The 24,730-nt window shown below is 36.9% G+C and overlaps 2 protein-coding genes and 1 non-coding gene across 5 annotated transcripts; 2 read left to right on the top strand and 1 right to left on the bottom strand.

Annotated features, from left to right (window-relative positions):
* The first annotated feature begins 201 nt into the window (after nt 1-201).
* On the top strand, nt 202-4,024 carry LOC122395433 (RNA exonuclease 5). 3 transcript variants are annotated; one of them, XM_043393005.1, is made up of 10 exons: nt 202-413; nt 1,238-1,413; nt 1,478-1,659; nt 1,731-1,977; nt 2,048-2,246; nt 2,327-2,552; nt 2,621-2,765; nt 2,830-3,080; nt 3,149-3,536; nt 3,613-4,024. In XM_043393005.1, the coding sequence occupies exons 2-10, from the start codon at nt 1,285-1,287 to the stop codon at nt 3,904-3,906; spliced, it is 2,061 nt and encodes a 686-aa protein (XP_043248940.1). In that variant the 5' UTR covers nt 202-413; nt 1,238-1,284; the 3' UTR covers nt 3,907-4,024. The 3 variants fall into 3 exon arrangements, with proteins under 3 accessions (XP_043248940.1, XP_043248941.1, XP_043248942.1); XM_043393006.1 differs by having other exon boundaries at nt 1,164-1,413; XM_043393007.1 differs by lacking the exon at nt 1,238-1,413.
* A 430-nt stretch (nt 4,025-4,454) lies between these two features.
* Nucleotides 4,455-11,234, bottom strand: LOC122395431 (protein PFC0760c-like). Its single transcript, XM_043393003.1, has 6 exons — nt 11,042-11,234; nt 10,477-10,822; nt 10,120-10,391; nt 9,916-10,029; nt 6,742-9,776; nt 4,455-5,394 (listed from the first exon to the last, which is right to left on the bottom strand). The coding sequence occupies exons 1-6, from the start codon at nt 11,088-11,090 to the stop codon at nt 4,624-4,626; spliced, it is 4,587 nt and encodes a 1,528-aa protein (XP_043248938.1). The 5' UTR covers nt 11,091-11,234; the 3' UTR covers nt 4,455-4,623.
* A 1,169-nt stretch (nt 11,235-12,403) lies between these two features.
* On the top strand, nt 12,404-12,476 carry Trnak-cuu. The gene has a single exon. It is a non-coding gene; the product is annotated as a tRNA-Lys (tRNA).
* Nucleotides 12,477-24,730: the final 12,254 nt, after the last annotated feature.

The raw sequence follows: 24,730 nt of genomic DNA, 5'->3' as shown, positions 1-24,730 counted from the left end.
TCGATGGATTTACAATAGCGTAATAAAAAATTAAAAAATATTGAATCTCGTTTATGAGAATTTAATCAATTTGTTCCACGATTTACTGTTATTTTGATATAAACTTTTGAAACAAAATGTCCTCGTTTTATTGTTTACATAGAATTCAATATTCTGTAAGTTTGATAATATCAATTATGTGCTGGCCTCTAGCGATGACAAATGTCATAATTGTAAAAAAACGTGCTCTCAAACATCTCGGTGTTCTCTGTTTGTAAATAACATACATTTAAGTGGAAATGTTTATGTGAAATTTAAGAAACAAAAGCGGTTTAAACATGTTATATCTGCTACTTTAAATACTTCTACCGTGAACATTCTAATTGTGATCATAGAAACCCAATGAAAGCATAACCTCGACATCGTCAACAATGGTACGCGTTTTCTCACGTTTTCTACCACATTTTAAGCAAACAAAATATTTCTTACTATTTTTAATCAACATTCTTTTGCAAACCTATCCTCTTACATTTATATCACAAAAGTATATTTCAACCCCTTTTATCATTTTGATCTCATAAAATTTTCATGGATCTGAACGATATAAATAAGTCTATTATTTTGCGCGAGATAGCTTTCAATTAAATTGATAAAAAGATTAAAAAATCTTTCTATTTAATGAACACATTTTATATAACTGTTTGAGCAAAACATTTGCTGTACAATTTATCAAGTGGCATTTCTGATATTTAACAATGGATGGTAACCAAGTAATGGAAAGAAAAACGTTAAAACTGATTATAGATATCTTCTTATAGTAAAAATCAAATTGAAAGATCTTGCAAACTTCTGTCACATGAAATCCAAGAACATCATCTTCGAATTTCCATATAACCAAATGTACTTATTTATCAAGGGCTATATCTGACTCCTATGCCTATATTAAAATATAGAAATGTGTAATATTTATCTTACATTACATATAATACAAGTGTTTTTTCATTTTCTGCAATTCTCAGGTAATTCGAGCACATTGATTGATTTCGAACATTATCCTCATAAGCGATCTCTCTAATTCCATCCATATGTTTTATGACACAACCATAACATTTGGTTTATTCGATAATTCTGATTTAGCATATATCATTAATCTATCGTTTGTTTTTTATGCTTTATGTCTGGAGATAATAAACAATTTACTTTTACAAATTGTTTGTCAAGTACGTACAACAGACTATTCTGATTTCTTACTTCGAAGGTGCATAACTTTAACTTCGTCGAAACAAAATAAAATAAGAGAATATTATGAAGAATTTAACGGCAAAGCAATTACAAAGAATAGAGAAAAAGAAAAAGAAGATGACAGCGCTTCTGGAAATTACTAAATTAAACGACAAGGACAGAGAAGCAAAGATACTCGCTCTGAAAAAAGCTGTTAGTATAATCTATCAAAAATGAAACATTTACAGAGAATTTTATCTCATAAGTATTATTACAGTCCGAAGAAACGCGTCAAAACAATGATACGGACAGTAGTAGCGATATTTCTATGGTAGAAGTCTCAAAGCGTAAGCGACCTTGTAGCGAGGATCTGAAAGAGGATTACTTGGAAAAATCTGTAGAGAAAGAGGATACGATAATTACCGAAGACTCGAATCCACTAGCTAATAAAAAACCAAAGTTTGTAAAATTGCACATCCATTGATTTCTAAGGGAACGTACTGGTTTCAACTAATTTTCCCACACTACAGATTGATTGGGGAGGAGTATCAGAAATTGAGACAAGAATTGAAAGAGCGTAAAAAGAGGCTTAAAACACTTCCTCGGCTTCAATTAAAAGCAGTCGGTGAAAATGCTAGTTTAAGTATTAATTGTAAAGAGAAGGATAGAATTCCTATTTTCCTCAGTGATATACAGCATTTATTACTATTCTCGATACATGGTAATGATTCACCTTATTCGCCGTCAAGATGGTGCCATCTCGAGAAGTACAGTAAGGTAATAAAAATGTTGAAAACATACATAGACATTCTTAAAGTAGCATTAAACGTAATGAATCTTTTAAAAGGTCACCCACACTGTGGTCCTTGTCGTCGAAGGGCTTTCTCTCTATCATTTTATGGCTTACGAAAGTATGTTTCCACACATAACATCGAAATTGGAATTCCGTTTGGAAGTTGTCACACCTACGGCATACGGAGGATCAGTAGTGGAAGATCTTGCAGCTGTTCCCATAACTGGGATACAAAGCGATAGATTAATTAAAAGTATATACGTTGCAAGATAATGGATCTGCCATTGCTATTCCAACGGATATAAAACTATATACAAACATTTTTTTTTTCAGAGTATGGATCATTAGAAGCTGCTCTACAAAATACAGGTGACGTAATAAAATTATTAAGAACTGTTTTCCCGATGCAGTACTATAATTCAAATAATACCGAGTCTGTTAAAAAAACATCTGAACTACCTAACAATGATCAATTTTCGCGAACACAATTACTTTTGTCTTTATGCCAACTGATAGAAGAAAATTATCCGATACCACTAAAGGGCGATTTAGCGAAAAAGTCAGTATCAAAGACGAATGTATTCTTAAGTGTATTTGTATTATAATAATATATATTTTGGTATTTAGATACGAAAATTATGTAATGACGAAGGACGAGTATGTGGAAGCTACGGCAAAATCACCAATGTTTGGTTTAGATTGCGAAATGTGTAAAACAACGACCGGAGAATTGGAGCTGACTAGAATATCCGTTGTCGACGAAATGCTGAACGTAAGTTTACAATTAATATTACTCTAACGTGGGAAAGACAGATTCTACGAAATTGTTATCACAGATTATTTACGAAAGTCTGGTAAAACCGGAAAATACTATTATCGATTATCTCACTCGATTCAGCGGCATAACGAAAGAAATATTGGATGACGTGACAACTACATTGGCCGACGTCCAACAAGTTTTACGGAAGTTGCTTCCCGCAGATGCCATTCTAGTGGGACAAAGCTTGAACTTTGATCTTCACAGCTTAAAAATGATGCATCCATATATTATCGATACAGCAGTAATTTTTAATATTACTGGTGATAGGTAATAATTTGCTATTAAAGAAATTTATTTTTTCCGACAAAATTATACGGATCGTTGTGTGCAACCAGGTCCAGAAAAACAAAGTTACAAACTTTGGTCAGAGAGTTTCTCGGCGAGAGGATACAGGAAAGCAAAAGTGGGCATTGTTCGACCGAGGATTCGATAGCCTCTATGAAATTAGCGCAATTAAAATTAGCAAATAGTGTGGCTTACGGGGATGCCGTGTTACTTCATCGGTACAATAAAGTGTTAAAAATGGAAGAGAAACGAAAGGAATATAAGCAGGCGTTAAAAATGGAAAGAAAAAAGTATGCTACTTCGCTCTTCAAATACGTAACGAAAGATCAGAAAACAGCAGCAGTTGTGGGCAACGAAAAAATTATGAACGAATATTCGAAATATTTGACTGCTTCAATCAATGTTATGGATGATGAGAATTTCGATAAAAATGATCAAGTATGCATTTAAATTATAAACTTGACTCGATGATAATTCCCGTTTTTATTTGACCAAAATTGTGCTTTTGTTTCAGGTGCGACTCGTAGTTGCAGACAATGATAAACAGGCCGTGAATCGAGCTTCTCAAATAGCAATGGAGCACGCGTTTACTTTATGCCACATTCGATTGCAAGAAGAGAAATTAAAACCCGACGAAATCGAGAAAACGTTTCACGCGGTGAACAAATGGATACGTAAACTGTGGCAGCATATGGCGATCAACGGTTTAGCCTGCGTAATATTCACGGGGGAGAACAACACAGGAAGCGGTGCCTGTTTTATGAACTTAAAAAGAGAAGTACCTGAGAATTGCGTAATACGAGCATAAAACGGAAGAATCTATTATTTGTATATTGTACTTTAGAGGAAATCATTAAAGAATTATATGTCTAATAATATTAGTATCCATTACAGAGCAAAATACTAATATACCCATTTCGACAATTATTTGCTAGAAATGTACAAACATTGTATTATTAATAAAATCTTTTTTCTATGTGTAATTTTAATTTAATAAAACTGTCTACAAGTTGCGTATATATTCTGTTATACAAAGAACCTAAATTCGCAAAAATTAACATTAAATAAACATTTTCAGTTTTTAAGTACTGTAAATTATATTACCAATTATTTTCATAAAAATGATATATTTCCATTACAGCACGAGATATTCACAAAACGCTCATACAGACGTAACATCGGGATTTTGCAAACATCTACGAAGCTTTATTTTCATATCAGACCTCGGTTTATTGTAGAACAGTGAAGTTATCGTAATAGAACCATTCGATTAATATCCATTAATAATTTGGCATCGGTTTACTGAAATGCGTTAACAATTTATAGTAAAAAATGTACATTACTTTACACTAGATTACAATAACCAATACGTAATACCGTCTAATCTCTATAAAATATAAAAAAGAGGATAGCAATTATTACCGTTACACCCGAGTCTTACACTCGAAATGATACTCTACGATGCTTGCAGATCAACGTTACATAGAAGATAAATTAAATGCTTAGTATGGAATTGTTACAAAACTTATTTTTTACTCGACGCCTTTTGCTTCTGCAGATACACCAAATAAGCCGAGACTGGCTGTCGAGAATTTCTAGCAAGCATTTTTTGCCTGAACGAAACTATTTCTGGCAGCTTTTTCTTTTTCTTCAGTTTCTGAATATTGATGACATTGAACTTAGTGGTACCTCCGAAGGAACTTAATGGAATGAAATCTTCCGCATCTACAGTTATACTATCGTTAATTTTTGCGTCAAACATGGAACGCGATGGCAATACTTGATCTTCAAACTTCGACAATTTCCTCTTCTTCGCTCTTGATGACGGGACGTCTGGAAGATTTTCAAGAAACTCGTCAGAGAGACGTTTAACACCTTTCTTCGATATCTGACTTTCTTGCTGCATATATTCCCCCCGCGACCTCGTTTTCAATTCCTTCTTAGTTTTAGCTTTAGAAAATGCAACTATCTCCGACTCTTCGTCTAAATCTAACATCGCATCAATATATCGGTGCAATTTTTGCTTCTTCTTAGGCAGTTTCTCAAGCGAGGCCTCCTCACTTTGTGCGTCTTTTGATAACTTCTGCTTTTTCTTCGACACTTTCTCAGATGAAATTTGTACATCTTGCGACACAACATCACCTAATACCTTCTTTTTCTTGGGTAATTTTTCAAGTAATACTTTTTTATCCTCTAAGTTAACATCTCTCAATAACTTCTGTTTCTTCTTGGGCGTATTTTCAATCAAAGCTTCCTCACCTTCCGAAGCAAAACCTTTTAATACTTTCTGTTTCTTCTTAGGCAATTGTTCACTCTCCGAAGAAAGACTTTTCAATAACTTTTGCTTTTTCTTGGGTAATCTTTCGACTGCAACTTTCTCATCTTCCGCGGCAATATTTTTTAACAATTTCTGCTTTTTGTTAGTTAATTTCTTCACCGGAAGTTCTTCGGTTGACGTAGAAATCTTGTTTTTACCCGTCTTCTTTGTGCATACTTCAACCTCTGTATTTGTACCTGCTATAATCTTCTGTCGCTTCTTTTTCTTCTTCCCTTCGTTATATACTGGTCTATCGTTGTCTTCTGGTGTTGCTTCAGCGAACTCTTCGTAAAGATCTTTCAAAGATTCTTCAACGGTGACAGGCATAGTCTTTTTCTTCTGTTTCTTCATTTTTTCAATGGAATGTATCTCCATTTCATTGTTCTCGCCAAGACTAGTAACAGACACAATGCGTATCTGATTCTTTTCAGTAGTGTTCGTGGAATTGTTCTCGTCAAATAAGGTAAAATCAGTCTTTGCTACAGTTGGCTGTTTTCGTTTCTTCCGTTTCTTCTGACGATCAGTTTCTAATATATTGTCAGCTACTTTAAGCAGTTTCTTCTTTAACGAGTCGTCTACTCCCTGAGCGATTTCTACATTTGGTTTCTCAACATTCACATTCGTTTCCCTGAACGAACCTGATGTCCTATTCTGTTCGTTATTTATACTGCCACTCGCTGACTTTCTAAACTTATTGCTGGATTTCAATTCCGGTGCACTTTCGTTAAACTTATCTTTATTCAAATACTTGGTAGTAGGCGAGACATTAGACGTAGTAGGTACAGATTTATTTAATTCCGTCACTTTGGAAGACAGTGGTCTCGAAAGATTCGTTTTCTCTTCCGACTCGATTAACACAGATGGAAAACTTCTACGCATTAAATTTTCCTTGTTCTTATTTCTTTCTAATTTCTTTTCCATCGCTGGTGTTTCATTTTCAACGTCTCCCACGTTGGAACAAATATCTTCTTCGGTTTCAGATATTTCGTTGGTCGATTCCACAGAAGTGACCCCTAAACTAACATTAAATTTGTCTCGTTTCAACGAACTACGTTTAGGTGTGCTGTACTCCATCGATTTACTAAGTTTATGGACATTTTTAGTAAACACCAACTGAGAGTCGTTCAGCGAATGCTCCTTATCGTCTGTGACCTCATTCGAGGCACACTTTTGTTTGGCCTTTTTCGTTTTAAAAGAATTTGAAAGAGACAAATTAGAGGAGTCATGTTCTTCATTTATTTCTGTCTGAGATCTATTTTTCTCCATCTTTCTGGAAGAACTTGTATCGAGAGACTTCCTTAATTTAGTTTTTTCTTTGTTGAAAGCTTCCTTTTCGTCAACGATTTCTTGCTTATTTTTACTTTGATCTTCTTCTTCGGTTACTGCTTCTTCAACTTCATCTGTTTCTTGCTCCACCTGCATCTTTTCATTGTCTTCCGGTACTTCTTCGTCTTCTTCCTCGTTATCCATTTCTTCTTCGTTTTCATCACCTCCAGCCTCTCCTTCTCCTTCCTCTTCTTCTTCGTCATCCTCAACTTCATCGTCGTCAACTACAAAATCTATGAGATCTGATCCATCATCGTCTGGGTCTGACGATTCAGTTTCTGATGCTCTGCACTCATCTCCAGGTACATCGTCATCAGAAAACTTACAGATGTCTTCACCGTTAAGGTTGTATTCTCTTTCGATATCAGAGTCTATACTTCGATTGGATTCATTATCATCATCGCTACCGCTTCCACCATCAAACAGGAATTTAGGTAATCTTACGCCTTCGTTTTGAGAGTCGTCTGAATCGGAATTATTTTTATCGGATTCGGATTCGGAATCATCACGGTCGGATTGCGACAATTTTTCATTAGTCTTTTTCTTCGCAGCACTGATCTTCTTGGAAGTAATCTCCGATTGTTTAGAATTATCGTCAGATTCCTCCGACACGTTCACGTCTATCTGCCTTGGCTTTATTTTCTTCTTCGAAGACTGCCCTTTCTCACCCTTACTCTTAACAGTCGTACATATATCTTCGCTTTTCGAATCACTGTCTATTATTTCACTTACCATGGGCTTGGACTTGTTCAACGATTTCTTCTTTTTCGCACTTCCGGTCTCGCTAGATTTTTCACGGTCATTGTCCACTTTTTGATTCGATCTATTCAGTGATTTTCGTTTTTTTGAAATATCCCCAGCCGACTTACTCTTGTTTAACGGCGAATCAGAATGCGACTTATTTAAATCTTCCTCCATTTCTTCAATTTCCTGTGGCTCGGATATATTTCTCCCTTCGATCGACTTTCGTGTCGAAGTACTTTCCTTAGTTTCTTTTGTCACAGATTTTTTCTTGTTCGCGCTATCTGATACATGTTCTGTATCTTCAATTTCCTCTTGCTGCACAGATTTACGCGTACTATCTGTGTTTGAGGTTTTGCTTCTTCTGAGATTCATTTTTTTACCCCCGTCTTTCGACACATTCGTCGTTTTCTCATCTTGCTCAGTTTTTGAGGAATCTTTCCGCGCTTTTAATAACACAGTATCATCGGAATCGTAATCGAACACTTCTTTCTCCTTTTCCATTTTTATGTTCTCAGCAGCTAACCACGCTTCTCTGTCAACTAAAATAAGATCACATTCCGTTTCGCTCTCGTTGTCCAGCCTTTCTGTGGACATCGAATGCACCGAACTCTTATCAACGTCGTCGCTCTTTTCCTTCCATTCGTCGGCTATAACGTCTTGAAATAAATTTATCGTATTTGTATCTGAATCATTATCGTCGACTTCCATACTCTCTGGATTCTTCTTAGACGTCTCTAGATTCACTTCAGTCTTCTTTTGCTCGTTACTTGACTCTGATTTAGGTTCGGGCTGCTTTTTAGGAGTTGCAGAATCATCCAATGCAGAAGTTTTCTGTGATAGTTCTTCTTTCTCAGCCACTTCTTCGCTAGACTCAGCCGGTGTCTCTGTAACAGTGGAAGATTGACTACTTTTAACCACATTCGTTACATTATCTTTATCTTTATTGGCAGGCACAGAATCTTCTGGACTTGTATGAGACTCTGAAGATTCTTTCGATTCTTTTGCTTCTTCCATATTCTCCAAATTGTTTGTAGCACTCTCATCCTTCGAATCGACTAAAGACTGAGTATTTTCAACTATATTCGAGTCTAACGATGCTGACAGTGTCGCATTGCTTGGGTCAGAATGTGAAACAGTCTCTGTAGAATGTAGTTCCTCCGTCTCCATAACATTGTCTGCACTTTTTGCTTTTTCCGTATCCTTAGCTGCATCCACAGTTTCTGCATCTTCTGAATCTTTTGTTACATGTTCTACATCTTGACTACTTTTTTCAGTGTCCATCTTACATTTGTCTTCTGAAACGATTGATTTAACTGACTTATCAGTTTCTTTTATCGTTTCACTTTTATCATCTGTAGCTTTAACTGGACTTGCACTGTCTTCTGTAGATTCCGTGTTCGTGTTCGTTTTTGAAGTTTCTTCTATGCATGAACTTGAAACATCCATCTTGACGTTAGTGTCCTCATGAGATTCGTTATCTTCTTTTGTTGGATCTTTAGATTTACTCACTGCTTCAGTAGGCTCATCGCCCGGTTTGTCACTTTCAACGCACTCTAGAATCTGAATGCTATCATCGAAGCTTGAATCATCGCAGACTTCTACGACCGCAAGCTGTTTGGTTACAGGTTCATCGGGAGCAACCATGCTTAATGATTCGGTGTCGGTATTTAGTGCCAATTTTGGCATATTATCGTTACTGTCTGCGTCCTCTTCTTTTATTACTATAATCGACTCATTCGTGTCTGTTAAAGTGTTGGCTGCATTACTATTATCGGTAATTTCTTTCGCAGGAACGACTGTATCGATCGTTGCTTCTGACGATTCCTTTGAATGGCGATGCGTTGTAGAATCGATACTAGGAGACTTGCATTTCTCTTTGATTATCTTATTGGCGTTTATGTTACTCGCGGACAACGGTTTTGGACTTTGCAATAACACGTTGGAAATTATATCGTCTTTATTCAGCGATTCATTAATAATGTTCGCTGCTTGATTTTCTTTATTGCTAAGATCTTCGTCCTGTTCTTTCAACGAATTACTCAATAAATTTTCGACTTTCAACCCTAATTCCTTAGACGCGTCAGGGTTGGTGCTTTGCGAGTGCACCTCGGACACGTTAACCAACGAATCCTCTTTTTCTACGCTATCCGTAGAATCGTTTTCACCTTGTTTCGAAACGGTTTTATCATCGTTTGTTGTTTCTTTTTTATCATCAACAAATACATCCGTTTCAGCATCTTCAGAGGTATCCGATAAAAGATTCTTTGCAGAGATGTTCTGTGCCTCCTCAACTGTTATAAATGCGAATACTAGTTAGTTACAATTCATTTCCTACTAGCAGCAATTTTTGATTAAAAAAATTCCCGAAGCTGGTTAATTATTATTAACAAAACATAATACAATAAAAAAGACACGAACAATTAAACTTACCAGGTGCATCTTTTTCTGTTGTATTCTCAACTATGTTTTCACGTTTCGTATCCATCTTTTCTATCGAAAGTACTAATAATTTATTTATCTGTTTCGAGCTACTATTTATAACGGCTGAAATATACAACAAAATCAATATAAACTTATTTTTCGCGAATTAATTTTTCTTAAAATAAAAAAACAATATTCGAAAGAGTATCATACGTGTTTCGTTAAGTTCCTTCACGTTAGGTAATGTACGCTCGACCGTCTCCGTCGATTTTCTTACAGTTTCTTCGTTTTCCTCCGCAACAGTTGCTTCCGACGGTGCTATGGATGTTCTTCTTTTTGTTTTAATGGGCGTATGCAATTCAGCTTTCTTCGTTTCTAAAACAATATCTGGTTCCATAGAACTGGCTCTCGTTCTACGTGTATTTCTCACCGGTGTTAACGTCGTCGGTGACTTTGATTCCGAACCAGCTCTTACTAATCTCTTACTGAACGCCATGAAAGTGAATATAAAACATTTAATACATCGTAAAAACTAATTTACAATATTAAACGTAACGACATTCCCAATACCTGGAACGACTGTTAGACTTGTTAAACATTTCGTTCGCAGCGATACTTCTAGTCTTTTTAGTCGGTGTGACCGTAACGTCTGCTTCTGCAGTTTCGCTCACATCTGACGTTGCAGAATTTTTCCTGGAACGCAAGGTTCTGCTCTTCTCGGTTGCCATTGTATTATCCATGGTGCTCGTTCTTCGCCTAGTAATTCTCGTTATTTGCGTATTACTGACGTTATTGGCATCGCTTACTGGCGATTCCGGTGAAGATTCAAAATGCTTAACAGCTGTTTTAACTCGAGAACTACGACGCAACGGGGAGTCAACAGACACCGACCCGGCGAGACCACGAGCCTTGCGACCTGAACACACGATATAAATTGCTCGGTAAAAGCGGCGATATATTCGTTTGAGTTTCGTAAAATGCGCACTTGTTTACTTTGCGCAAGTTTAAAAGATGAATTCGAGCAATGATACACGTTCTGAAGCGGATGAAACTATGATAATCGATGCCGAATCGACCGTTACAAGCCGTCGGCCGACCGCGTGCGCACACAACCCAAAAAATGAAAAATACAAACCACCTTTCACGTCTTGCTCCTCATCTGAATCTTTCGCAGAGCGTGGCATTTTAGTTAACGCTCAAACCACACATCAAACAATAAATATTTATATGTACGTATGTATAACAATAAAAAAATAAACTTCAAAATCTACGCACAAACACGTGTTAACTTCCAAATTCAAACGTTCACCGCACTAAACGATTTTCCTTGTTACAGGCTACACTTACAGCCAATGTTACCAGACGGCACACCGGTCACGGATTGAACAGGCCCCCCACCACTCACGCGCACCGATGCACGGCCACCTGTGCGTGAGCTGATGCACTTCGGACGGTTTCGGGGATCGGACGAAGAACACGTTTCCTTTTTGCTCTCGAATCAGTTGAAATTCGATTTGCGTCGACCACCATTTTATTTCCCGGAAGAACTATCGAATTCCTTTTATCTCTCAAGTTTGGTAACAGATGAGGGCGAGAGACAGATCGATGGGACTTGGATTCTGTGTATTCATGTTACCCACGATGAAAAGTTCTTTTTCGTGGGTAATAACGAGCTGTGGGCTACGTATTTAAAATAGTTAAAATTTTTGCTGTGTTCGCTGACTTTACTAATTTCAGTTGTTCGATCGAACACTGGTTTTTTCATCGCATAGTACGTTAGTTGAGGATCAATTTCCCCATCGATTTGTCGTCCAAATTCTATGCCGGTCGACGCAAATTAGATTACAGCTGTTCCGAAAGCGAGAAGAAGAGGCTCATTTTCGCCCTTCTCTCTCGAATTCCCGAAGCTGCACAAAATGCAGGAGCTCACGTACACATTGATGCACGAAAGTGGAGGGGCAGTCTTATCTGGGCAACGGCCTGCCATCTAGTAACATCGAGTCGCCAACGGAAATGCACAACCGTCTCTCGGTGCGTTCTTCGTTCTGATTGGTCGGATAACCACCACCAATCAGAATTCCATCAATTGAAAATTACAAGGGATTTAACACCATCGTACTTACACTTGTTCAAACAGCGTAAGACGAACAGTTGCACGCTAATTGATTACTTTTATAATTCATGAATGCTAAAAGTAATCGGAGTAATTAAATAGACGATTTGACGATGATGTATGCAAATTATAAATACACAAAGGCATTTCAACAAGTTTCTATATGAAAACACACAGAACTCTTAACAATTATGTTTATCTCAACGTTAAAGTTGAACGTGATTTAGACCTAGCCAAAGGAACAATCTGTGCAATTATATTTTCAGGGAGTTTGATAGATTCTCATTTGTCTATTTATGACGTAAATATGTGCAAACCTACTTACGAGTGAAATTAGTATACTGTAGGTAGTTAAAAGTAATGTTTCTGTAAGGATTTCCCAACGCCCGGCTAGCTCAGTCGGTAGAGCATGAGACTCTTAATCTCAGGGTCGTGGGTTCGAGCCCCACGTTGGGCGATTTTTTTTTATTTTCTAATTCGTATCCAAAAAATAAGAAGACAAATGATTATCTGTGCTAGCTAACGAATGTTTATTTCGATGTTCGTTTTTATGCTCGGATAAGTTGATTACAGGTTTCTGGACCAATTTGTTAAGTCTTGCAACGAACCTAATTCGATCATCGACTACCTCCCACAGTGGAACGTTCAACTTCGAAGTGTAAAACGTCCACTAGCGGCACTGTTTAATGTCAGTTAACGTTTCTTTGGCGAAAGTGATTAAAGAAGCGAGAAATTAAGGGAATTAAATCGCCATAAAATTGAACCCCAGCTGTAAAACATCGTATTCGAGGTTTCGGAAACCCCAGCGCTCCGGTGACCCATTTCTGCCCCATCGTTTCCGCCATCGACCCTGAACAACTTCTAAACCTGGGATCTTCTAACTTGACCCAGTTTCGTTAGGTTCTACGCCTGCGTGTCCTTGAATCAATACGTGTTTCACATCTTCGCCACGCGTATCCGGTATCAGCCGGGGTTGCTTTAAATACCAGAAGAAAAAAAACAACGAAGAGAAAATTTATTCTTCGAGTTCAGTTCGCCTAAGTTTCTATCAACGATCTTTATGATACCATCGATGAAAATAAAAATATCCTTTGTTTGGAATGGTAAAAAAATTTCATCGGTTACAATGGTCAGTCAAGCAACTGTCTCCTTGTACCCCCTCCTGGGTCCGCCATTTTAGACGTATATATATGCTCTCTTAACCCTTCGAGTACTGTGCCGGAGTCACTGTTGACTCGCCAGCGAGTTTCAAGCAAGGAACATATATCTGTATTGGAGAAATGTTAGATGAGTCACAAATGACTCTGGCACAGTATTCGAAGTTCAGCACTTCTTCCACCGTTGTTTCCAGGTCCGAAAACTCGATACCAATCTTTTCCTGTACTTTCTCGATCGTCTGTAGGATTCTGCGAATACCTTTAATGTCGCCGCGACTTCATCAAAGACGACCAACACTTTTGAAATTAGACCGACACCTTTGAAATGGTCTCGAGCCTTCGAGATGTTTTATTTCAAAGAACACGTGTCCTCAGACTCGAGCTGGACGCTGTGGTTATCGTTTATTTTATTCGTTTCTCGAATCACGACGTTGCACGTTTCATCGACGGAGGTGCATTGACTCTAATCGTGCATTAGCGTGTGGATCGAAGGCCAGCGAGCCCCGGGAACCGATTCAACGCAAATTCTTGCGCCGTTTTTGGCGCAACAATCGATCATTCTAATCCGCCGACTCATCGCTCCGTCGCCGGAATCCGTGGCGACATCGCGCTCGTACCTCGTGCCCGCTGTCGTTTGAAAAATATTAGGCAGGTCAGTCAGAAGCCAACGCTGAGAGTTCTATTTCCATTAACCGGTCGTCTTCCACTTATCTTGGTCATTGGCACCGGGGAATTACACACATAGAGTTCACGTTGCACTTGACTCTGGCGAACTAACCATATTTAGGGTGTATCACCCACCCCGGAAGTGTCTTTTGGAACACTCAAATCTGAAATTTTTTGAAAAACTGACGACAATTCTTACAATTTTGCTTGCTCAAATTTGAAATTTTTTGAAAAATCTACGATAATTCTTACAATTTTGCTTGTTCAAATTTGAAATTTTTTGAAAAACTAACGATAATTCTTACAATTTTTCTCAAATCTGAAATCTTTCCATATTGAAAATTATCAATAGATCAAACGATCCTCGTCAGTGTACCTTTATCTCGAAATTTCTGGTCTCAAAGACAAAATGGCGCCGCAACCCTTCTCTGTTCCCTAATAACAAAAGTCCAAATGAAAAAACGAAGATTCCCTCGTGGAGTCGATTAGTAAAATGGTGTTCGATAAGAAGGAATATGTACATGAAAATGGCGGATCGATATAGATCGAAGGTACTAGCGAAAAGGAGTATTCCGATTTATCGAGGGTGAGTGGTCCCGCGATTGTCGTAATTCTTTCGCGGCCAAAATTAGCGAACAGGGTAGAAATTGTTTATCAGACTATAGGAAAAAGGGTAGCGATGACCGGCGTCTGCGCGTTGCGGCGGGTGCTATGTATAGCCAATGATACGGCTGGTGTTCGGGGCATCGGTTCCTCCGTGCGAATCATATGTTCATTGCAGGCCTGGTGACCGGCCAAGGCGCACACGGTGCTATGTCCGCACCTTGAGGGGTGAAAACAAAACGGATTCTCCGGGTCGAGGAGTCTCGAAAACCAGTGTCCAAGTTCCACTAAACCATACCTTAAACAACAAAACAAACGATCGAACCTGTTAACCGCTACCCGGATAACTGTCGATTACTAAGAACCTTTCGTCGCGTAAAACGTAAAAAGTGGAAAATAAAAGAGGATCGAGAGACGGATTACGCAAAGTTCGATGACGTGATATGTTCGAGGAATCGAAGTGTGTGTTCTTCGTCTGTGTCTGCGAGAAAATACAAGTACAGTCGTGAACGAGTCGGAGTTGCTGTTTACAGAAGAAGGTAATTAGCCAAACTACGCTTTTCTCGGCGAAAATCGTAGATTCCGGTCGGTGAACATGTTTCGAGGTTTCCACGAATACTCGACAATTATCACCCAAATGATTGTTTCCGAGTATTCTATGGAGCTGGCCAAGAACTCTGAACGCGTTGGACCCCAAAGCAGTGGTTCTCAACTTTTTTTAAAAAATAAATATAGTAAAAGCAACCAAGTTCTGAGGAACTATAAACGTTTGGGAATTTTCTAATCTCTCCCCTCCCCCCTTTGAAATAATAAAAATTATCCACGTTGAGAAACACTGCTCTGGAGTACCAAGCTGTCCAGATCTATAAATTTTTAAACAAAGTATCGAGAAATGTTAAAAAATACCCTTTTTAACTTGGATTAGGAGGAACAGTTGCAAGTTTCACGATGTTTGGATGGAGAATCATAGTGAAAATATGGTATTCTTGAGGGGGTGGTGAAGCAAGCCATCTAGAAAACGTTCGTTCGAGTTAGTCGCTGACGTTAACGCGTTAAAGATCGAAAATCTGGAGGGTTGGTTAAGAATTTTGTCTCCAACTTATCCAACTTAATTTAGTTGCCTCCGAAAGCATATGCTTATGTTTATTTCGTACTTGCATTGAGAACTCATCGAATCGAAAGGTTATTCAACGTCTTATCAGATTATTATGATAAACAAAAACACATCTGCATATCGTTGTTTTCATTGAAAGCTATTGCACAACTTGAGCAACCAGTCGCGTAGCATTTCTCTTTCTCTTCTTTCTTCGACCTAATCGTGACCTCAAAACTCATTTTTTATCGATGCACGGAGTGTTATTACTAGACTGCGAATGTTTATGCATTTAATATGCAAAAATATAAGAGATACTTAAAGTAAGATACGAATTGTTATATTTAGGGTTTGAGACAGAGTTCTATAAAGCTCTGATTTCATTGATTCTATTAATAAAAATGTGAATTTGCATAGTTATTACTTTTTTTAACCAAACGATCACGTAAACTAAGCTTCACCTCTAAACTTTGTTCAATGAATGTTGCCATTTCGTCGAAAAGATAAAAGTTAAAAAGATAAAAGATAATGGGGTGACTTTATTGTTTAAGATATGCGTTTGTGGGTGAAATTGGTACGAATCGAATCCTTGGTCTCGTCGTCGATCGTAAATTTCGGTGTACGCGAGACGCTAAGCGACAATAAACCGGTAGTCAGAACAAACATTTGATTTCCGCGCGATTATCTTCGCCTCGCGTCTACCAGCCATGGAACCACCGATTGTTTAATCATTGATAATTACTTCTACGAGCGTGTTAATCGCATTTACGGTGTTTTCTTTTCGGCTGAACGTCATCCACCGAGATTACAACGGCAAATTGCACTTTGAGCATTTCGTTGTCGACGGCGTTTCTTTGTCGAGCGATTCGTTATTGGCGATAATCAAAGAACAAAATCGAAATTTACTATACCAGATTTACTACACTAGATAAGATTTCGATATACTAGAAAATGGAAATTTTATTCGACAGGCTTGAAAATAAGAATTTTTAATTTCAATTCTCTTATCTGCAAAGTTTAGAATATTGGTAAATAAAGAAAAATGATCTGGAGTCTGTTCCTTCTGGACTCTTTGTTTTTATTTACGTAGATTCGCGTGGAGTTCGTTGTGGGAATTCTTGAGGAAATTTGCACCATTTACAACGCGAAAGAAACGCGAGATATCGAGCACGAATACGTAGAATCGCACAAGTAATCGATACGTGTTTTCAAATACCGAAGAAATCGTCTGGACGTATAGTAGTGTCCCTTGTATCTAAAATTCCAGTCTCAGAATTATCAAATAGAAAACAACAAGCTCCTCCCACCGGAACAAACATCGAACAGCGTGAAACTTTCAGATCCTAATGCTTCTTCCTATATTAATAATCAACTTCTCTATAATATTGTTCTAAACACTTTGAATTTTTACAAATTTTTGGGGGGAACAATGGTGTATCGACAAGTTGGTAAAATGGTATTTTGCAAATGTGCATTTTTTTACGATACAAAAAGTTCTTTATAATATTGTTCTAAACACTTTGAATTTTGATAAATTTTTGGGGGAAACACAATGATATCGACAAGTTGGTTAAATGGTATTTTGCAAATGTGCATTTTTTTATGATACAAAAAGTTCTTTATAATATTGTTCTAAACACTTTGAATTTTGATAAATTTTTGGGGGAAACACAATGATATCGACAAGTTGGTTAAATGGTATTTTGCAAATGTGCATTTTTTTATGATACAAAAAGTTCTTTATAATATTGTTCTAAACACTTTGAATTTTGACAAATTTTTTGGGGGAACAATGGTGTATCGACAAGTTGGTAAAATGGTATTTTGCAAATGTACATTTTTTTATGATAGAAAAAGTTCATTTGAAGTTAAAAAGAAAGATGTTTGACATTTTCTAACAGACTAGAATTTCACGTATCGCGTAACTTCGCCTCTGTCTGCCCCTTAAGTTGATAACGAGATTACACGTAGCATTTTTTGCGGATTCCCGTGTCCGATCATCGCGTGTCTATACTACTTGAAGCAATCAATGTTTCCCTAGCATGAAATTTCTACCCCCAAAAATAGCTTCTCCAAATCTTAACAAACAATCTCGACCAACACGGTCATTCATCGAACAAATTAATAATTCGGAACGTACGAATCATTAAGAGAAGATAATACAATGTATTTCTAAAAAATTTGCTAAAATTCGGGGTCTCTATCGTGAAATATAATAAAATAATATTATAATTCATCGTGACACCTATACTTAGAGCTAAAATAATTTAAAGAAATTAAAGATTTTTATTTTTAATTTTTCTAATTAAATTAATTAAAGATTTCTATCTCTGGGGCCATTTTCAAAATTTCAGGGTCTCTGTCGTGGAAGACAATAAAATAATATTATAATTCACCGTGACACGTATGCTTGGAGCTAAAATAATTTTTTAAAAATAAGATTCCCATCTCTTTGGTCATTTCAAAAATTTCAGAGTCTATCGTGGAACACAATTAATAAAATAATATTATAATTTACCATGGACACGTATATTTAGAGCTAAAATAATTTTTAAAAATAAGATTTCCATTTCTGGAGTCATTTTAAAAATTGTCAGGATTAATTTCAATTTATAAATACGGAGGACTTTGACTATCTTGAGAGATCGAGACTCGAGGGTAGGTGAGTTTTCTGAATTTGTATGACGTTCGCAAAGAGTTGGTTTTGGAGGATTTATTTTTGGTCAATAGGCAAGAAAAGGTGAAGAAAAACACCCCGAATACGATAAAATCATTACCGTTCAATGGCAGGGTGGATTTTGCGCACCAGGGCGCACACCCTCCCTCCTCCCAGTGAGGGTGAGGGACGGACAGGGGTTGTACATAGATCTCTGCGGCGAACTGTACACCAAGCAGAGAAGTATTGATCACGCGTTGGTAGCAACGGTGAACTCCGAAAGGGAGTTCTCGCGCGAATTCTCAAAGAAAATTCCATTTTCCCGGAATTCTCCAATCGATACCAACCTGTTGCTACCTATGGACTACCCTCTGTACAGGTAAACAATCGTGATGACATACAAACTCAGTGTTTATTCGTAAATTGTTCACTCGCTGTGAATCTTTACAAATTATTTTATTAACAGCTGATTCTTCAACAGTGAAACTAGTCATGGTCGAAAATAAAACCTTCTGTCCTTCCTCGACACTTATCCAGTCTATAAACAATTATTATTTTTGTCAATATATGCATTTGATCGTTGCTTTATAACACGATTAATAAACTCGTCGAATAAAAACAAATGCCTAGAATATCGTAGTTAACACACGTTGACTATACCAAACCCCTCAAACTGTCCAAGGAAACGAAACTTTGTTATTGAGCAACTGGGAAACAAGCACACCCATCATTTGTTGTCGAATTTATTTTTACAGACCCGTTAAAATTCAAGACTTCTGTATGGATCTATTTTCTTCGATATCTAATCTTGAGAATTAATTGTTTTAAGCTCCTCAGTGAGAAATCATGTCACCCACATATGGATAATATGGCAGTCGATGTGTTAAAGGCGGTTGTGTTTACGCAGGTAATGAATTATCGTTTCCACGATAAAACGAAACAACGGTTTCCTTCGTCGCGTGTGAAACAATAAAAATAGACCGATATATTCCAATTGATCGGCGAGGTGTTCGTTCGCCCGTGTTTTCCGCGAAAGAAAACAATTTGCATCGTTGCGTTCGACAGGTGCTGTTTGCTGGGAACAACCAAACAGTCTTATAAAACGATCGTGTCGGCTGGCAAGTTTTCAGGTATCGCCGTGGGCGAATTACTCGCGAGCGATCGGTTCGAGGAGCTTTGAGTAAACCGAGGCGCGCGTTTACAAACGGCTAGTATTTTCCCAGCGTGTGTCGCCGGCAATAACCTCTCCCGTGACTCGGATTGCGAAAATACTCGGCGTCGGCTTGGCTTTCCAGCAAACTTGATTCGATTTTATTTATAACATTCTCATAAATTACGACTTCGAGGGGGAACCGAGAAGCTACGTCTTTTAACCCTTTGCACTTCTATTTCGACTGTGATTCGATGTCAATTTTGATCTGAGTCGAGTCCCATACGACACTTTTTCAAATCCAAACCAAAGAGATATCTTGAAAATTACAAAATGCAACAACAGTGTAAATAAAACAGATATTCTAACAGGTAAATTTCGAATAAAACACTTGAAAGCGTTGTGGGGACTGCTGGGTAACAAAATTGAAATATAATTCGGAGTGCAAAGGGTTAATGCATAAACTAGCATTTGTATCTTTGATGAATATGATTTTAAGAGCTGTTTTTAAATTGTTGAGTTAAGGTGTGATGATTGTGAACCTCGAGTGAGTTTAATTAGCAATCGAGGGTCACTTCAATGACCGTGAATGACGTCGCGGAGCGACTTACGTGTCGCAAAGTGACTAAACGACACGATGGGGTTGGTTTACCCTTCCAATGATCTGACAGAGGGTGCCCCATAACTATAGATACCAAACGTTATGGTTCACAGAGCACATCAAAGGAAACAAACAAGTTTTATCGAACTTACATACTTGGTCTGCGGCCTCCATTGTTTTCAAGAGATACCAATTTATAATGTAAAGTTTATTCGCCATTTTGTGTAATTTGTGACAATTATTTTTCCTGCTTCCTGGGAAAAAATTTTTATGAGCAATTCTGGAGGCCAAAATAAGACGAAAATGAAGAATACCAATTTGTTGATTGAGGCTTCGTTAAAAAGTTATTAACAAGATTATTAATGTAATTTGTCTACATACACGAATTTTTTTCTCAGAAGCGCGTAGGATTTTGGGGGTATGTCTATTCACCAAAAATGTTTGTATTTGACCCCAGAACCTAGAAATATTTTTTCCAGAACGATTTGGAATTTTTTAATTACACCGAAAACTTTCAACAACTGCTTGAATTTTTTTCTCGAAACTGAGTAGGATTTCGGGGGTATGTCTTTTGACCAAAATGGATTGTAATTGACCCCTCCAACTAAGAATAATTTTTTTAGAATGATTTGAAACTTTTCAATTTCGTCGAAAATTTGTCTACCTACTCGAATTTTTTTCTCGAAACTGAGCAGGATTTCGGGGGTATATCTTTTGACCAAAAATGTTTGTATTTGACCCCAGAACCTAGAAATAATTTTTTCAGAACGATTTGAATTTTTTTTTTTTCGCCGAAAAATTTAGGCACTACCCCCTTGTCGATTTTTCTTAATAATTGGTTTTTCATTTTTAATAAATTTGTTTGACGCTGTACAGAAAAGTTGTTTAATACTTTTTTGTAGCTATCCGTGAGCTCTACTTCAGAAAAAAGTTTCATCGAAATATATTCACTATTGTCGGAGTTATGACTGTTTGAAAATTGCACCATTTTTATGGGGGTTTTCTCTTTTTACGGGATTATGGAGCAACTTTTCGAATATTTTTCGAATTTCTACATATTCTCCACTAAAATACGCGTTGTTTGCCGTTTGAAACATTAAAATCGGCCAATCCGTTCAGAAGTTATGACGTTTTGAAGATTCGCATGAAAATTCGGCCAGACATCTCTGGCTAGAAATGATATTTTCGGTAAGGAATTTTTTTCTCGAAACTGAGTAGGAATTCGGGGGTATGCCTATTCACAAAAAACACTTAAAATTGACCCCTGCAACTGAAAATATTTTTTCCAGAACGATTTAAAATTTTTTAATTTTGTCGAAAAATTTCACACCTCCACGAATTTTTTTCTCGAAACTGCGTAAGATTTCGGGGGTATGTCTATTCACCAAAAATGATTGCAATTTACCCACGCGACTGAAAATAATTTTTCCAGAACGATTTGAAATTTTTTAATTTTGTCGCCAAAATTTCTGTTCGGTATGGAACTTTAAACGTTAATAACTTTTTAAGGAAGCCTCAATCAAAAAATTAGTGTTCTTGATTTTCGTCTTGTTTTAGTCTCTAGAATCTCACATTAAAATTTTTTGTGTTTATCGTAATTGTTTTTTTAACTCCTTATTTACAAATTACCACCTTTTTTTCTTTTTCATATTAACAGGGCAATTAATACCCCAATTAGAAAACCGACAAAGAACTATAATATAAACAGTATAAATTAATAATGATGCCACAACAAAGAATACGAATTTTTTCCTCCCCGGAGGCGGTCACCCATTTCAAAGTGCTGGACTCGAACTTTCGGTTGTGCGGTTCGTAATCGTATTGGCGAAACAGGATATTTTAAACGAATTGCATATTAGTATCAAGGTCGTTTCGACTGTCTCGCAGTTGTTGGAACAGTTGTGTAACCGTACGCTTTGCCATCTTGCTCGAAACACGGTCTCGTTCGATATCGAGCAAGGATAACTCGCGACCATTTCAAAATTAAAATTTGACGACAATTAAAATTGCTTATCGTTCACGCTCGTGGACAACGCTGGTCATTCAAAACTGTATCGACCAGGCAACATTGCAAAATTGGAGGCTGAGCATAATTTCGAGATCGCTTCGAACAGACGTTTGCGTTGTTTAGAAAAATTTTCAACTCGCTGAAAAATTCTAAAAAAACTGTCGAGTTAGGCTAAATTTTCTCGTGAATTTTCTAATGGTATCGGAAAGCGTGCGGCCAGGTGTAATGGGAGCACTTCGACAATCAAACATCGAGCTAATTGCAGCTGTCGTCCGACACCTTACACGCGTTCAAACGACAATATTTATTTAGATCGATTCGTGACCTCGTTGAATTAGACAATACGCTAGCCTATTAAAACGTTTCTCGTTTAAAACAAACTGAAAAAGGTCTCGTGATTTTGACGAAACAATTGGCAATGAAAAAATCTAAAATCTAAAATCTAACATCTAAATTTGATTTTCCTCGATTTCATCGTCTTTAGATTTAATAATTCTATTCCTACAATTTCTAAAAATGGAATTCTTCGATTCTTTGGCTCCAAATTTTACTTGCGATTTCTTCCAAAAATCCGCCAAATTTGTTTCTAAAAAATCTAAAATCTAACATCTAAATTTGATTTCCCTCGATTTCATCGTCTGCAGGTTTAATAATTCTATTCCTACAATTTCTAAAAATGGAATTCTCCGATTTTTTATTTCTAAAAAATCTAAAATCTAACATCTAAATTTGATTTCCTCGTCTTTAGCTTTAATAATTCTATTTCTACAGTTTCTAAAAATGGAATTCTTCAATCCTTCGTCTGCAAATTTTACTTGCGATTTTTTCCAAAAATCCGCCTTGTTTCTAAAAAATCTAAAATCTAACATCTAAATTTGATTTCCCTCGATTTCATCGTCTGCAGGTTTAATAATTCTATTCCTACAATTTCTAAAAATGGAAATCTCCGATTCTTTATTTCTAAAAAATCTAAAATCTAACATCTAAATTTGATTTCCTCGTCTTCAGCTTTAATAATTCTATTCCTACAATTTCTAAAAATGGAATTCTCCAATTCTTTGGCTCCAAATTTTACTTGCGATTTCTTCTAAAAATCCGCCAAATTTGTTTCTAAAAAATCTAAAATCTAACATCTAAATTTGATTTCCCTCGATTTCATCGTCTGCAGGTTTAATAATTCTATTCCTACAATTTCTAAAAATGGAATTCTCCGATTCTTCGTCTCCAAATTTTACTTGCGATTTCTTCCAAAAATCCGCCATCTTTGTTCCTCGTAAATCGTCCCCAATTACACTTTCGTCTAGCAAGGGAAAATTCCTTACGAACGAGTGTCCCGTTTACGTGATTCTCCAGAGATGAAAATTTCCTTTTGCTATTGGTTTTATTCCACTTTTCATCTTCCTCGTATCTCCATCTCTCTCGTTTCTACGTTTTCCAGGATTCTCGCTAGCGCTCGTCTGGTCGGTAAGCGAGGTTTTATTCCGTTCTCGCATAGCACACGCTCACGCAGTCGCGCGTCTACGAAAGATTAATCACGTGATTCCTTGTAGACAGGATGCTGGCGGTCGCTTTTGAAACCACAAAAGCGCATCGACTTACTGCTGGTCGGTTCATTCCTTCGGTGTGTCTTTCGCGCGGCGCGTGTTTTGGCGGGAACGTGCTCTTTGAAGCGGTCTCGTCTCGCCAACGATCGCTTCCTTGTTGTCACCCGTTCCCCGATATTTGTTTTCAAAAGTGTCTCATATAGAAAATGCACTCTCGACTGTGAATTGGTCAGTGAATCGCAACGTGAATTTGTGTGTAAATTTTCTGAAGATCGAGACATCAATTTTTATCTCAGGAACTCCTTTGTCGAGTTTCAATCGACATTTTTTCAAGTCCAACCCAAAGAGATGTACACTTGAAAATTTTTAATCAACGTAAATTTCAAATAAAACACTCAAAAGCATTGGGAGCAGCTGGTAACAAGATTTAAATAGAATTCGGAGTGCAAAGGGCAAATTCAGTTTTTGAACAAATATTTTGTCAGTTTTTTAACAATTATTTTACACTTATGGTTTTTCTAATGACTGATATTTGCTTCTACACCGTTAGCTGCCTCACATGGTCCAAGAAAACGAAACATTGTTTTCATAATTTGTTATTGAATTTATTTTTAAGGACTCATTGAAATTGAAGAGTTCTATCTAGATTTATTTTTTTTAACATCTGGTCTTGGAAGATTAATTGTTTATTTAAATTTTGATTTATTAACTGTGACGTGGTAGTTAGTGTGTTGAAAGGGTGGATTTTAATTAAATATACTCCTAAAAATGGGGGTGCTGAAAACATTACCTGTATTTTTTATACCTGTGTATTTTTTGAGTAAATTTAATCTGTGATATATTGTATTTAGTGCCTCCATTTTGGGGGCTATTCTCACCCTTTCGAAACGAACGTTAAACGATAAAAATAAATTGTTTGATTCGAGTTTTGATACGAAGAAGAATACAGTAAAGTTTTTGGTCTCAAAACAACATGGCGTAACTTTTGAATTCTAGAAATTTTCTAAGATGAGATCTATAATCATTACAATTTTTTTTTCTTAACATTAACTTACTCAAAAATGTTCGAACCGCAATATTTACTCAGAATCACATTCTTTCTAGCAGAATTTGAGACGAAACAACGAAGTAGTTTTTAAATTAGTAATTTAGATTCTTCGAGGTATAGAAAAAGATAATTTTACAATCCTCTGTGTTGGGTTTGCAAATAGACGATTATCGTTGAGTATCGAG

This window comes from Colletes gigas, unplaced genomic scaffold, assembly GCF_013123115.1.
Source record: "Colletes gigas isolate AHSC1104 unplaced genomic scaffold, ASM1312311v1 Colletes_gigas_Sc00005, whole genome shotgun sequence".
In the NCBI taxonomy this organism is placed as follows: Eukaryota; Metazoa; Arthropoda; class Insecta; order Hymenoptera; family Colletidae; genus Colletes; species Colletes gigas.
Note: the sequence above shows the minus strand (reverse complement) of the source record. Positions and strands in the feature narration are given on the sequence as shown.